This window comes from Nuphar pumila, chromosome 3 (assembly GCF_984573655.1).
Source record: "Nuphar pumila chromosome 3, dmNupPumi1.hap1.1, whole genome shotgun sequence".
NCBI classification, from domain to species: Eukaryota; Viridiplantae; Streptophyta; class Magnoliopsida; order Nymphaeales; family Nymphaeaceae; genus Nuphar; species Nuphar pumila.
In genome coordinates this window covers 3,327,936-3,342,553 of record NC_143251.1, presented here as the reverse complement: position 1 = coordinate 3,342,553, position 14,618 = coordinate 3,327,936, and the positions used below count along the sequence as shown (strand labels likewise).

Below are 14,618 nucleotides of genomic sequence, written 5' to 3'. Positions count from 1 at the left end.
AAGAAAATCTACTCTGCACCTCCTGAGTCATGCATTGCACACATCTCCACTTCCTTGCATGTATCACAATACATGATCACCAAGATCGACCCATGATGATTGGTCTGAGAGCGTGAGAAGGAAGACGAAACAGAGGACGAGTGAGGAGAGTAAAGAGAGGAAACATGATCGACTCCCTCTAAACGAGAGAGAGACGAGAGTGGGCAAGTGCAAGTTTTTTAGGGCATCGACGGTTTGAACGGAAACCCTATCGACGGGTTGGACCGCAGTTGGAGAGCGAGAAGGTCGGTAACCAGATTGGTGTCGGATTTCGGCAAAATTTTGAAGGGGATGATCGAAATTAGAGAAACAAAGAAGAGAATGATGATGGGCCGAGCCATTTTTCACAGATTTTTTTTCGTCCCCTTCGTTCTTGTTCTTGAAACAAGGGGGAGGTGGATCGGAAATTACATACTATTATGGACGTGGCAAACACGTCCAATGTTTGTTGGAAATCGTTGTTCCTAGCGTGATTTTCATCTGAATTCTGCTGGAAACGACACATCAAACACATACCCTTAAGATCTAAACTAGGGATGCAAACAGTTCGGATTAGGAACAGCTAAATACATGAAAATTTAAATCAAAATCAGATCCATAACAGCAAAAAATTGCAAAACCTAAATCCTGGATCCGACCAATTTGCATCCCTAGTCTAAATAGGTCAAACCAATCAAACATGTACTCTTGTTCTACGTGGCCTTGACGTGACCCTTTCAGCTCTTGATCATCCCAAGCTGACAAAGTTCTTCTTCCTAACTAATTAGGGGGCCTTTTAGTACCTTGGATCTCAGATTTGATGATCTGGTATCCGATTGATCCCATGCCAAATCTCTAATTTTCAAGGCAGACCCAAAGGTTAATGCTTTAATGCATTTTCTTTCCTCCCTTTATCTCCCTCTCCCAAGCTATCCCTCCCTATTCAAATGGAATTTGAAAACCGTTAGGACCTCAAATCTTAGGATCTAAGGCCCTAGACACATAGATCAGTGCAGATCTGAGATCCAGCTTCCAAGCCAATCCAATGCCCATTTTGGATAGACAAGCTGGGGGGATACCCAATGGAATTAGTTTATTATGCTCAAAGTCTTGCAAATGCATTTGTTAATCTGGTTTGGCCCATATTTACAATTGTCACGGAAATTTTCTAATTTTGGGATTTTTCAATCAAATTCCAGGCATGACCCCTATCCAATGGATAGATTCATGACCTCGACTACGATCATTTTTTCATGCAATCCCTTTTCTTCATAAAGGACGGAGAATCTACTTTCCGGATTAGAGACCTAGTAGCACTACCGTACTTACGATCACCTTTCCGATGGTGTAAACTCATGACGCACCCCTTCTCCAAAAGAGTCGCCTCCACTCTATCAAACCACTTGGGCTCATTTTTCATGCAACCGTTTGCAAATATGGATTTGCACAAGTCACGAGTCACGATTAAGCCACTTGCTCCAAAGCAGGGTTACCAACCTGTTTCTTGGGAAATTATTTCTGAAATGTAAAACTTAATGTTTCCCAAACTTCTATTGAAAACTTGTGGGAAACAGTTTTCCATCAAATGAGAAACTCATTTTCTATCACATGGAAAACTTATCTACTTTCAGTGACACATTTCTTATGTATTTTTCTGGTTTTTCATTTAGATAAGATATTTTATTATCTATTTTTGTATTTGTGTGTATATGTTATCTATTTATTATTTTATATATATAAAAAAATGGCTATAATTGTTACAACATAGCACATTCTTCTTTTGTTTTTGCTAAATTTGAACTTATAGATATGATCTACATGGTGTGTTTTGTGAGGATCGACATTCTTTTTTCTGAAAGAAGTGAGGATCGACATTCAGATCGCCGGATAACAACATGTACTTGGATTTTTCTGGTAATGCAAAAATCAATGGCCATAAACGCTTCAAAAATTCTAGACTCATAAAAACACTTTTTTTTTTTGTAGAAAAAGCAACCCAAGGGTGGATTCCGAACAAATATACAGTGTCGAACACATCTATGATGTAAGATTGAGTTAAAATGATTCTGAGATCCCAACTAGATATTGTACATACAATACAAACCATCTTAACAGATATACTCCCTTTATATACATACAATAAATCAAAATAAAACAAGATGAGCAATAACAAAAGCAAAACATACGAAGCTTATGAAATAAGATTATAAAAGCTTTAAACAAAGATTTGAACCTCACCGAAAGGATTAACGCCAGCACCACTTAACAAGAGAAGTTGAATAAAATAGAAAAAGTAGCAATCTTAAACTCTACAGAAAAATGTGCAAGATAGAAAAAGTTTTGCTTGCATGAATTCCTTCCCAAAAAGGAACGACGATCCACTGCAAGTTTGCATTTCCACTTCAAGAAAGGGAAATTCATAATAGCATAACAATCATGCAATGAAGGAAGTGTAACATTGCATGAAGTTAAAATAACAACGTTAGGCAGTTTTTTGTAGATCACTGAAGCATTTATTCTAAGTCATTCTAGTAAATGCGACACCTATTCAAGCTAAGGGTAGCCATCGGGCCGGGTAATCGGCTAGATATGAATCCGGCCCATGCTGCACTTTGCAGACCCAGCCCCATACAAATCGAGCCTGGCCAGGCCCGACAACTAATTGGGCTATTAACTGGGCCGGACCCATTCAAAAAATGAATGGTCCCGACCTGACATAAGCCCGTAGCCTGAACCCACTAGCAGTTGATCTCGGTTCATATTGGGACTGTCAGGCACTATTCAAGCAGGAGTCTGGATTAATCAGACCCGATGGCCACCCCTAATTCTAGCCTCACCCTGTTGGAGGTCATAGTCGTAAATCTTGTTATTGGGATTTTCTTGGCAAAAATAAACTCTCAATAAATTAAAATTTCTGAATATATATATATATATATATATATATATATATATATATATATATATATATATATATATATATATATATATATATATATAAGAAAACCATTCAAACTATAAATATATAAGATAAATATCACATTAATGACATGATAAAAGTACAATATTTTCAAAATAAGCAATATTTTGAAAATATTATATTTTTCAGGAATATATCAGTTTTAAGAAACCTTGTGATAAATTCAAAAGTAGATGATATTTGTGGCTATGGTTGGGGCCGTAATGTAGAGTTAGCGGACCAGGCAAAACTTTTGGTGTAGAACATCAACATAGAAGTAGCCCTGACCTGTGTAGTGGCACCCACTAACTAGCATATCAGGTAAAACATTTTATGTAAAATGTCCAACATGGAAGTGAGACATCCTGTGTGGTAGGACTAGGGGCTGTCAACGGGTCGGGTTTGGTTTGAATCCAGGTGGAATCAGAACTGACTCTGATTTTGGGGTATGGTATCAAGTCTGGACCCGAGTCTAATCGGACCTACCATAAGAGAAACCATACCAGGACACAATAAGAACTACATGAACCAGACCCATATCATACCCGGTAAAACAATAATTTTTATCATTTTTACATTAAAAATTTGCAGGTCTTAATCAGAACTTGGGTCGGGCCCAGGTATAAAATTTCACAAACTATACCCGGGTCCATGTATTAATCGGATCATCGGGTCTAGACCCGGGTCTTAATTGAGTTTTCTTATTTCTCACCATACTGGACCCTATAGGGTTTGGTTCGGGTCAGGTCCAGGTAAACCCGACCTATTGACACTCTTAGGTAGGACCCACAAAATAAAAAAGTGGGGATGCAATCAGCTGATTTGGGCTTCACAATGCCGCTCATGAACAACGTTACCCATGCTGCCTTGACCTGACCAAATACCAGTTAGAGCCCAACAGATCGGACTGGGTCCCAACCCTCACCATGCCTATAACCTGACTTGACATTCATCCGGTTCAAGCTGAGCCCTAGTCATATCAAGTTGAGGTTCTAGTCTGGCTCAACTGAACGTGACTGAGCTTGTGTTGGACACGCTAGGCACAATTGTTTCCTTTTCTTCTTTTCTTCTTTTTTTTTTGTTTTTTCCACCCAAACTCGAGAATAGAGATAGGGTACAATCACGTTGCACAAATGTAATGTGCTGCTGCACCTAAGCGCTCCCATCTGTTGTTGTAAGGACTGTCAGGCGTGGGGCCCAACAACAGCTGGAGGGTGAGTAGGTGCGGCTTGCACCCAGCATGGTCTGTTGTCAGGTTCCATCATACCGGGTTTTGGGCTGGACAGGCAGGGTCGTGCACCCAAAACCATCAAGTACCTGACCTGCTCCCTACCTTCATACTAACCTTGAAAATCTTGGTGATCTGTCAAATCATTTGGCATCCTCACAGTCTACAACGTAGACAAGGACCACGAGGGTCCTTATGGAATGAAGCAATGGACGGTGAAGATGTCAAATCATTTTCTTAAAGTGGTTTGATAAATCACCTGATCTGCTCTAGATTCATGCAAGATGTGCTATAAGAAGAATTATGAAGAACTAGATCTGGATATATTCTATACATCCGGATCCAACCCACATCTTAACCGACCATCCAACCAAATGACACAATTCTCATTCTTGGAAATGGCTGAGGGAAAATTTCATGATATTTTGACAATTCTAGCTTTTCTAAAAAAAATTGGCATATATAAGATATAAATAATACATAAATATTTCAATAACTGTTTTTATTGAATTAATATTGTGATAACCAATAAAAGATGTTATTTTAAAAAAAAAAGGTGATACTTGACAGCAAGACTGAACATTGAGCCGCAATGGTCCGGATCCGGACCATGCGTATAGCAGTAAATATAGGGTGGGGGCGGGGGAAGGCATTACAGTTAACAAGAATGCCAAGCAAAAACAAAGGAGAGAGAGAGAGATGAGATTCACCCTTTACCAAAAAGAACTGCCAAGTCGCCGTTTCTTATGACCAGGTGAAATAGACATGTTATGAAGTCTCACATGAATGGCATTGCGGTCCATTTCTTATACTTCACTAATAACTAATATAATCTTAACGTGCAAGATACAGAACAATGATGATGACCATCAATTGCTAATACCATCATCGTTACCATTACCATAATCATTACACACAAAGCCAAATAAATAAATCCTGTTTTAACCAAGGTTGGGGGAACATATAAGATCGGTTTCTTTACTAAGGTAGTGAAAACAAATCCTCTGTATTTATTGCCTTTGCGGGAGAGGAATCCTCATGTACAGCAGAAGGGAACCCGATCTTATATGTTGACTTGTTCAAAACCAAGTCACTTGACTTGTTTATAGAACATTGGGAAGGGAAGCCGATATTCTTCACCTGCAAAGCCATTTTTCTTGTTTGGGTTCATCTTGGGGAATTGGGGATTCCTTGGGGTATGAATATCTCCGAATTGGAAAGGGTTAGTCTTTCGCTCTTTGTTTCTGTAGATGCAGTCTCTTTCTTTACCATATTGTCATATTTCTTTTTTTGTTGATTTTGTTTATTCATTGTTCCATTGCAACTCTACTTCTCTTGGGTGTTCTTCGTTTAGTTTTTATTTTGGGCCTTAGTTGTTGTTCGTGCTTAGCTGAATTCGATTTGGGTGTACTTTGCATCGGTTTCTTTTATGGGGATTTTGGTAGAATGAAGATTTGGTTAGTGGGTTTTCTTTTTTGATTTGGTTTTTTATGGATCAGAAGAACTTGAGAAGGAATTGACTGGGTTGGGCTGATAGGAAGCAAGTGATGGCTAGAGCTGGGGGGATCACGAATGTAGTTAATGTAGGCATAGCGGTCCAGGCTGATTGGGAGAACAGGGAGTTCATTTCTAACATGTCTCTCAATGTTCGCCGGCTGTTTGAATTTCTTATCCAATTTGGTGAGTATGGTTTTCTTTTTTTTTCCTTCTTTTTACGAAATTATGGTACATAGATTGCCATCCCCTTCTCTCTTTTTGGATCTTCGTGATCTCCTTGACTTCCTCTTTCAATGCCAATCTTTTCGTTATTATTTTTTTGTAGAACAGTTTTAGCTTTAGGTTGGTGCAGCAAACCTTCCTAGTAATTATTCTAGATGCATGAAGTTATGGCTTTTTTGAGATGAATCTCTTTATCTGATTACTCTTTTGCCTGTATCTCGTATAAAAGTTGAAACCAAGTTTATTTGAAATCTGCATATGTACAGACTTCTTTTGCTTGAGATCCGTTATGCATATTTTGAAGGTTGAAGTTGATTAATTGAAGAAACAATTTGATTCGAGGACTTACTTCAATTGCACTAGTTCCATTAGTATTGATCAGGCTTGACTTGATAGATTTTGGGTCCCTCAAAGTTGGGAAGGTTATGCTTGTAGGCATTTCACAAGTTACAAGTCTATAAAAGTGGCACGATACTGTGAAAGGCATTAATACTATGATTTTTTTTATGCAGTACGTTTTCCGGTTAATGAATGTTGGTGAAAATGCTTAGTTGAAAGTTTGATTTTTCTTTTTTAGCTTCACGAAATTATTTGTGGCTTCAGCAAGGGACTGTCGTATGCTACTTCTTTTGGTGTTTGTGCTGAAAGTTCAAACACGTGGGATTGAGAATGAGTTCCATCCATTATGCCTTAGTGAGGCAGAAAAAGGAGTTCACTAGAGCTTGTTTTTCCTCAATTTTTACTGAAACAGCAATAAAAAGTAGACAGATAAATATGTGTCCATTGACTTTCCGCTATAGAGATATTCAAGTTTGGAGAACTGATTTTAGAATTTTGTTTTTCTGAGATGACCCTTAAAGAAATGAGGTTTTACATGTCTTTGCAACCCATTAATTATCATTATGTTTCCTTTAGAACTTAATTTTTTGTGTGATAATGTGAGGCGATTTGTTGGTTTCATAGTTTGAGCTTTTGCAAACTTGCTAGTTTGAAAGTCAATGGAAAGACAGCTTGGTAGTAAATTCTGGAGGAATTTGTTGAGCATCATAGATAAGGGCTATCAACATTGCCCACCAGCTATAGTTTTTACTTCAACCTCATGAGTTAGTATTCCAAATATTTCCATGGCTTTGGTTAAGAAATCATTGTACTTAGACGAGATTTTTTTTGTCAGGTAGACTTGGGTAAAGAGATAAGAAAAATAGAATTGCCAAACTTCCCACCAACCTGATCTATACATCTAGATCTAGAGAATTTGGCAAAATCAGAGGCAACACATTGCCCTAGAGTTATTGACATGTCTATAAATGTTTCCTGTGGTTTGTTCTATGTACATCAAAACTGTCATTTGGAGTAATTGAAATTTAGCCTGGTATCAGAAACTAGCAGTGTTTGTGCTAGCTTCATAGTGAAGCGTATTTCCACAGGTTATATGCCTTTATGGATGTATATTTTGGGGCTTCTTTAATCTCCATGGCTCTTAGGGTTAAGGATCTAGAATACATGAATTCTGTGACATCTATAAGCATAAGTATGTCATTTGCACCAGCTGTTCTTGAGTTCAGCCTTGGTTTTGAACTTTGACATAACGTTGAAGATGGAAAGGGAGGAAAAGTAAAATAAAGGATGTTTTCTCATTCCCAACATTTTATCTCTTTCATTTCAAGATGTCAATTTCTACATAGGCTGAAGGCTAGCATCCTAGTTGAAGTCTAGGAAAACAATGTCACGTATTGGCATTCCCTTTATGAAAGACTAGAAATTATAGCTGCCCATCCATATGTCCAGGCTCTAGATAAATAAGTTTATATTAAAAAATTTATTATGACAAAAAACTATGATGAATAAACAATATGTATGCATCTAAAATAAAATATTTTTTGCTAAAAATGTATATGAAAAAAATATTGAAGCCAAAAATAACTTTTTGTACCACTTGTGTTGGTTGAAGAGGGTAAGTTATCACAATTGAATGGTGAAAAAATAGGAGTGGCGTGACCTTTGGTAGGTCATCCAAGGTTGACAATTGAGAATATTAAGGAGAGAGGGAGAGGTTTTCGTTATATTCCAACATTTTCTATATGGAAAGGTAACTCCTATTTTTGTGCAAAAAATAGGAGTTACCTTTCTGTTTTATAATATTTAGAATTTTTTTCTAGAAACTGTTATTTCTCTTTCTGTTTCCCTGTGCAAGCCAGGGTTAAGAGATTAAAAATAATGCAGTCACCAAAAGATCTCTCCATTATTTATCCATACAGCTAGATCTAGTGGAAATGGGTGCAAATTTTGGCATATAGTGCCTAGTTGGTTGTACTATTCAATAAGACCTTGACCCACACAGCCACACCAAAATAAATAAATAGACAAATAGAGATAATGGACTTTGATTCTTAACTATTGCAACAGATGAATTTATATGCCTTATACTTTTGAGGGCATGTTTATTAAAGGAATTCAATATTAATGCTAACCAATTTCAGCTTACAAAGTAGTTTATGGAGAAGAAAAGTGTGTAATTTTGTTGTTAGCAATGTAGAGGAGTTCAGGATATGATCCATCAAAAATAATTTTTCAAAACCAGGGAGGAAACTGCTATGTTGAGATTATCCAGTTTTCATGCTCCTAGTATTTGTATATGGTGAAAGAGATAATTTCATATTTGGTTATCTAACTGTTGGGAGGCCACAAAATATTACACGAGTTATGTTTTTTGCTATCCCAGCCTTGTCTAAACAATATTAGGTTTATATCTCGAAGGTCATATGGTTTGCTAAGGAAAATGTGTTGTTGTATGTATAGATTTGGTAGCAGTCATATCCACTGTCCTAATATCACTGCTTCACTTGTGTATTAGCATTTTCATCTCTGAGAAATTCACTTGCACATCAATGGTCTGCAAGATTGAGTGACATGCACATCAATTCTCTAACTAGGCACATAATTTTTTATTGATGGTATACGTATGTGGCCACTGCGAGGTAGCACATTAGAATTATAGTTAATGAGTAACTTGAGCTCCGTTCAGCATGCTTGGCATGCTTGACAGGTGGTGGATGACACAAGTCCAAGGTACATGACTTCTCAGATAGCTATGCATTTACAGCTGTAGATTTTGAAACTGTTAGAGCAGCTGTCAGAAGTCACTTGCACCACAGAGAACAACCACACATGCATTAAAAAACTTAAACCTCAATAATTTACACTGTTATGAGGACGTGGAAAGTTAGCATTTCATGCCTGAATGCTCATGCAGCCAAGTAGCTTGAGCTTGGTTGCGCAATGTGTTTGCTTTGTTGCTCTGAAACTTCAGAAGTGTGACATCTGCAAGCCCCAATTATTCAATTTGAAGAAATTTATTTTTCCTACCATTGTTGATATAGCATTACTGATTTATTTGGCATGCCTACTATACCCGGTAGTAGTTTGTCATTGTCTGACATGTATATATGTTGAAATTGTAAGTAAAAATGAGGTTTTCATAATCAATTACAGGGTTCAAGTGGGAGACTCAACTTCATGAAATTTTATATCAAACTCTCCTCTGTTTGCCTTGCTATAAACCAAGAAACTTGTTATGGAGCAAAAGTCCACTGAAATCCAAGATTCAGTCTCTGTCATAGGTTACTGAAGGCTAGAACTTCCCATAGGAGCAGAACGGTACCTCAACCGGCCAAGCAAATAATAAATACATCCAAACACTACCTAAGAACCCTTGAATGCCTTCTGGCTGTGTTCCTTATCCAATTATCTCGGTTGTTTGATTGAGGTTGGCATCATGAAAGCATGTTTTTTCAAAATTTAGGTTTTTGTTCCCTTCTACATTTCCTTTTCATCTTTCTTGAATTATTATCATGATTGTCATCAGTTGTAGCATAATGGAATCTATGTACCCATCATAGAAACTTTATCTTTTAAAATTGTTTGTACGTGTCTTTCCCAACACAAATTAGAGGCTTTCTTCTTGGCATTGCTTTTTCTAGGATTTATGCATTTATTATGTAATTCCATGAGATTTTTGTAATGAAACGAAGTGTCCGACAAATACAATGCCACTAAAGGGCTACAAGGTGCACAATCACAAAAGCCACTAATGGGCACACTCACAAATGCCACAAAGGGCAAACACAATATGTAAAAATAATAATTTCTTGAAACCTCACAAAAATGCAAGAAGCACTCTCTTAAAATACAATGGAAGGGGATCACCCATGAGAAGGAGAGCTCAAAAGAGCTATTGGAGCAAGCTCCAACGATCACAAAAAGAGTCGTTGGAGCTTGCTCCTACAACTCTTTTGACTAGTCAACCTAGTGTTGACTAGTCAAACTCTAGTTCAAAAGTGATAGTTCAAAGAGAACTAATAAAATAAAATAAAAAGAAAGAAAAAATAAAGAAATAAAAAATATATACATCAAAAGAATATATATACATATATATAATTTAACACTCCGCCCTCAAACTTACGGTGTAACAACCGAAAGTTTGTATAAAAGAAAGTGAAACCTAGGAGCAACGAGAGGTTTAGTGAAGAAATCTGCTTGCTGGTATTCTTAAATAACATAAGGCAGATCAATAGTCCCACGTAGATACTCCTTTTGAACATAGTGACAATCTATTTCTATGTGCTTAGTGCGTTTGTGAAAAGTACGGTTGTTGGCAATGTAAATTGCACTTTTATTGTCATAGCACATGCGTGATGTGTTGGTTACTTGAATTCTCGTATCTGCCAGCAATCTCCCGAGCCACACCACCTCCAACGTGATGGTTGCTATGGCCCGATACTCAGCTTCAATTGACGAAAGTGAAACCTTCTATTGTTTCTTACATCTCCACAAAATCAGAGATTCACCTAGAAAAACACAAAAACCAGTGGTTGAGTATTTGTTATTTGGATCACCTCACCAGTAAGCATTAGTATAAAAAATTAAATCTAATATAAAAGAAGCAGACAAAAAGAGGCCTTGAGAAAGAGAGGTGTTAATATATCTAATAATACGCAAGATTGTTCTCATGTGAGCAAAAGTGAGAGCGTGTTGAAATTGATTAGTTGTATATACATCGTGGGTTATATCAGGTATATTAATTTAAAGGTAAGAGAGAGCTCTAATAAGTTGTCTGTAAGGAATATGATCTTGAAGAGGTTCTCCATCGTCAATTCGCATCTTGGTGTTGACAATTTTAAGAGTGTCAATTCTCTTATCATCTGTAATATCAGACTTGAAAACAATATCAAAAGCAAATTTAGACTAAGATAACAGATACCTTCTAGGAGAGTAAGCAACTTTAATTCTTAAGAAATATTTTAAAAACCCCAAATCATTTATTTTAAAATATTTTTTGAGAAGCTTTTTAATAGTTTCAACTCCATGTTTGTCTCCTTCCGTGATGATCATATCGTTCACGTAGAGGAAAATGATAATTATACCTACATTAGACACCTTAACAAACAAGACAGTCAAACAAGATCTGAATTCAATATCAAGCATAACTTGATTAAACCTATCACACCAAGCTTTAGGTACTTGTTTTAAGTTCCTAATGGACTTTATCCGGACGAAGAGCTTTACTCTTAGAGATATTTATACCAGGTGGTGCCTCTATATAAACTTCTTTAACTAAGGCAACTAGGGTCCTAACAGTGGTCATTCTAGCAACAGGAGTAAAGGTTTCTTTGTCATATTCTTGAGAATATCCTTTGGCGACTAATCTGACTTTATATCTTTCAAGTGTTCCATCAGTCTTGATTTTAACCTTATATACCCACCTACAACCCGTTATAGTATTCTCTAATACTCTTATCTAATTAAGTATTAGTACGAACTTTGTTTTGTAAATTGCACACATGTGCAATATCTTTAAGGAAATACATATTTTTAAGGTATTCTCAAAACTTATCGACATGCTCAAATTTGTCAAGGCTACTGTATTTACTAAGATTCGCGCTATTGACAAGGCAAGTCATAATCTTGTCATGTTTTATTCTCCATTCATTTTTCTTTCTCTTATAAGTGTCTAAAGCCTTGGTTTTCTCATTATCTATGAGAGATATTTCTTTTCCGCTTTCTACCTTGGTGAAAACTAGTTTAGGTTCCAGATCGGAAGCATTCACTAGTCTCCCCAACCCCTTTCTCCGAAGGTGGTGCTTCACAATTGAAGACCACATTACAAAATTAGTATCGTTGAGTTTTATAGGTATAATGGTGACTTTTTCATGGTCATCCATTCTTATAAGGGATAAAAGAAATAGAGAGATACAGAGGAGATGAGAAAAGAGAAGAAGATAAGTAAAACCATGTGTACCACACCACGAACAAGAGCAACGAGTCACTCTTGTCTTCAAAAGTATGATCACACAACCACTTAAATAACCAAAGACCAAGAGGTACTTTTCTTGTTCTCACAAGCACGGAAAACAAGACAGCAGCATCCAAGCTCTGATACCATGTAATGAAACGAAGTGTGCACAACTACAATGCCATTAAAGGGCTACAAGGTGCACATTCACAAAAGTCACTAATGGGTACACTCACAAATGCCACAAAAGGCAAACACAATATGTAAAACTAATAATTTATTGAAACCTCACAAAAATGCAAGAAGCATTCTCTTAAAATACAATGGGAGGGAATCACCCCTATTTATATACAAAAGAAAGGAGAGAAGGAGAGCTCAAAAGAGCTGTTGGAGCAAGCTCCAATGGTCACAAAAAGAGTCGTTGGAGCTTGCTCCAACAGCTCTTTTGACTAGTCAACTTGGTGTTGACTAGTCAAACTCTAGTTCAAAAGTGAACAAAATTTGTTCTAGTTCAAAGAGAACTAGATAAAATAAAATAAAAAGAAAGGAAAAATAAAGAAATAAAAACTATACATCAAAAGAATATATATATATATATAATTTAACTATTTTGCCTCCTTATGTATCTGTTTTTTAAAAATTTGGAAATCATAAATTTCAAAGTACACAAACAGGCTTTACAAAATGTGACTTAGAAAATGTTTGTCTAGCTAACTGGAATGATCATATTTATGCTGGTGAAGTAAACAATCCATTGCCACCTATTTAATAAAAGATTGGAACGCTAAGGCGCTATATTTCATGAATTCAGCTGTTTAATGTAACTTGTATACTAATATTTAGCATAGTGGTATGTCAATTGTATATTTGTGTCTCACCAAGAAATTTATATATCTACTTAACTTCGTAAGATAGCTTAAAGTATTCTTTGTCTAGAAAGGTATGGAACTGGGTGACTTCTAGACAGAGAGGGCTTTCATATGTGATAACAGAAGATACAGTTCTCATTTTGAAATTCCATTGAAGCATCCAGTCTGTTATGAGCCACTTTAGATCTTGTTTCGTTACATATGTTTCATCTTTTATATGCACGCATTATTTCTACTGTTCTTCAAAGGTTTCACACCATTTAATACTTGCAGCATTAACTTGTTGGTTTTATCACTTTCTTATTTCTCAATCTTATCCTTCTGATCAACAATGTGTTGTTTTCTAGAGGCAACAACAAAGAGCAAACTGGCAGCTTTGAACGAGAAGCTTGATGTGCTTGAGCGGCATGTGGAATTGCTTGAGGTCCAAGTGAGCACCGCATCAGCTAACCCATCTGTTTTCAGCTGATGTGTTCAAGACCTGATGGAGCATGATACGGTCAAAGTCCTTTGCATTCCAAAAGATCACATAATGCAGTTTGTAGTGCTTAGGATTAGGATTGTATTAGCCAAATGTTTGAACATATCGAATAGCATATGCACCTAATATAATGTATTGGCCAAATGTTTGAACATATTGAATACCATGTGCACCTTACTACATTTCAATAAAACTTGCTACGTGCATTTTCTCGATAAAGAAGGAAACCACCTGTGCAGACTGCCTAGCAGTCGAGGATGGATTCATGGGCATGCCTTCTTAGAGACTTCAACTGTCCCTTTGCCCGATCGCCCCTCGCAGATGTAAAACCTTCCACCCCTGCCCACTGGAGATGTCTCCTGTTCTCTTCTGCCTTGCAGCGAGGGATGCACACTGTAGATTTACGTAGGCTCTAGTTTGTTCTAGCTTGATGCAGCTCTGGATACCGTATGGCTTTCTTCCATAAGCGGCGGTCTGCATGAGTTGGCGAACTGAGGGGTATAAGAAAAAGAGGTGTTGCATTTTTGGGTTTTGTGGGTTGGTTTTACATTTTCTTTTTCCTTCTTTCTTTCCATCTTTTCTTTTTCCTTCTTTCTTTCCATCTTTTCTTTTTTACGGTGGTGGAGAGGTTAGATGTTGGACATGTAGTCAAGGTTGGTGGTGTCATTTTGATGGAAACTTGGACTGTATTGTTCTCTTAATCGTTGATTTGGATGGTGATGTATGACAAGTTCTGATTACCATCTTTTGTGCTTATGAATGATGTAGTACCATCATCTTGTCCGTCGATGGATTATAAACATGTAAGAGATTCTACCAAAAAATGCGCCCCCCCCCCCCCCACAATTCGCCTCTTTAGAGGGAAAAAGGATAAATGTATTGTCTTGTCCATCTTTGAATTGATACAAGGAATATGAAAAAATGATTATTAAACTTACGTTGGCCTGCGATTGTAGAAACAGTGTATGACTCATAGGGTTATGACCATTACCATGATAATGCCCTACACTAATATTAATACATTACAGTGTTACCTCAGGCAAAAGACAGCAATT

At 36.9% G+C, this 14,618-nt stretch overlaps 1 protein-coding gene across 2 annotated transcripts; it reads left to right on the top strand.

Annotated features, from left to right (window-relative positions):
* Window positions 1-5,240: 5,240 nt before the first annotated feature.
* On the top strand, window positions 5,241-13,782 carry LOC149841664 (protein BRICK 1-like). 2 transcript variants are annotated; one of them, XM_089998631.1, is made up of 3 exons: window positions 5,241-5,424; window positions 5,705-5,882; window positions 13,430-13,782. In XM_089998631.1, the coding sequence occupies exons 2-3, from the start codon at window positions 5,750-5,752 to the stop codon at window positions 13,549-13,551; spliced, it is 255 nt and encodes an 84-aa protein (XP_089854757.1). In that variant the 5' UTR covers window positions 5,241-5,424; window positions 5,705-5,749; the 3' UTR covers window positions 13,552-13,782. The 2 variants fall into 2 exon arrangements, with proteins under 2 accessions (XP_089854757.1, XP_089854758.1); XM_089998632.1 differs by having other exon boundaries at window positions 5,702-5,882.
* The last annotated feature ends 836 nt before the right edge of the window (window positions 13,783-14,618 follow it).

Excerpts from the sequence above, each read along its gene's own strand:
- LOC149841664 (XM_089998631.1), top strand. The coding sequence starts at position 5,750 with ATGGCTAGAGCTGGGGGGATCACGAATGTAGTTAATGTAGGCATAGCG. Across the intron at positions 5,883-13,429 it reads TGAATTTCTTATCCAATTTG|AGGCAACAACAAAGAGCAAA; the intron begins GTGAGTATGGTT and ends GTTGTTTTCTAG.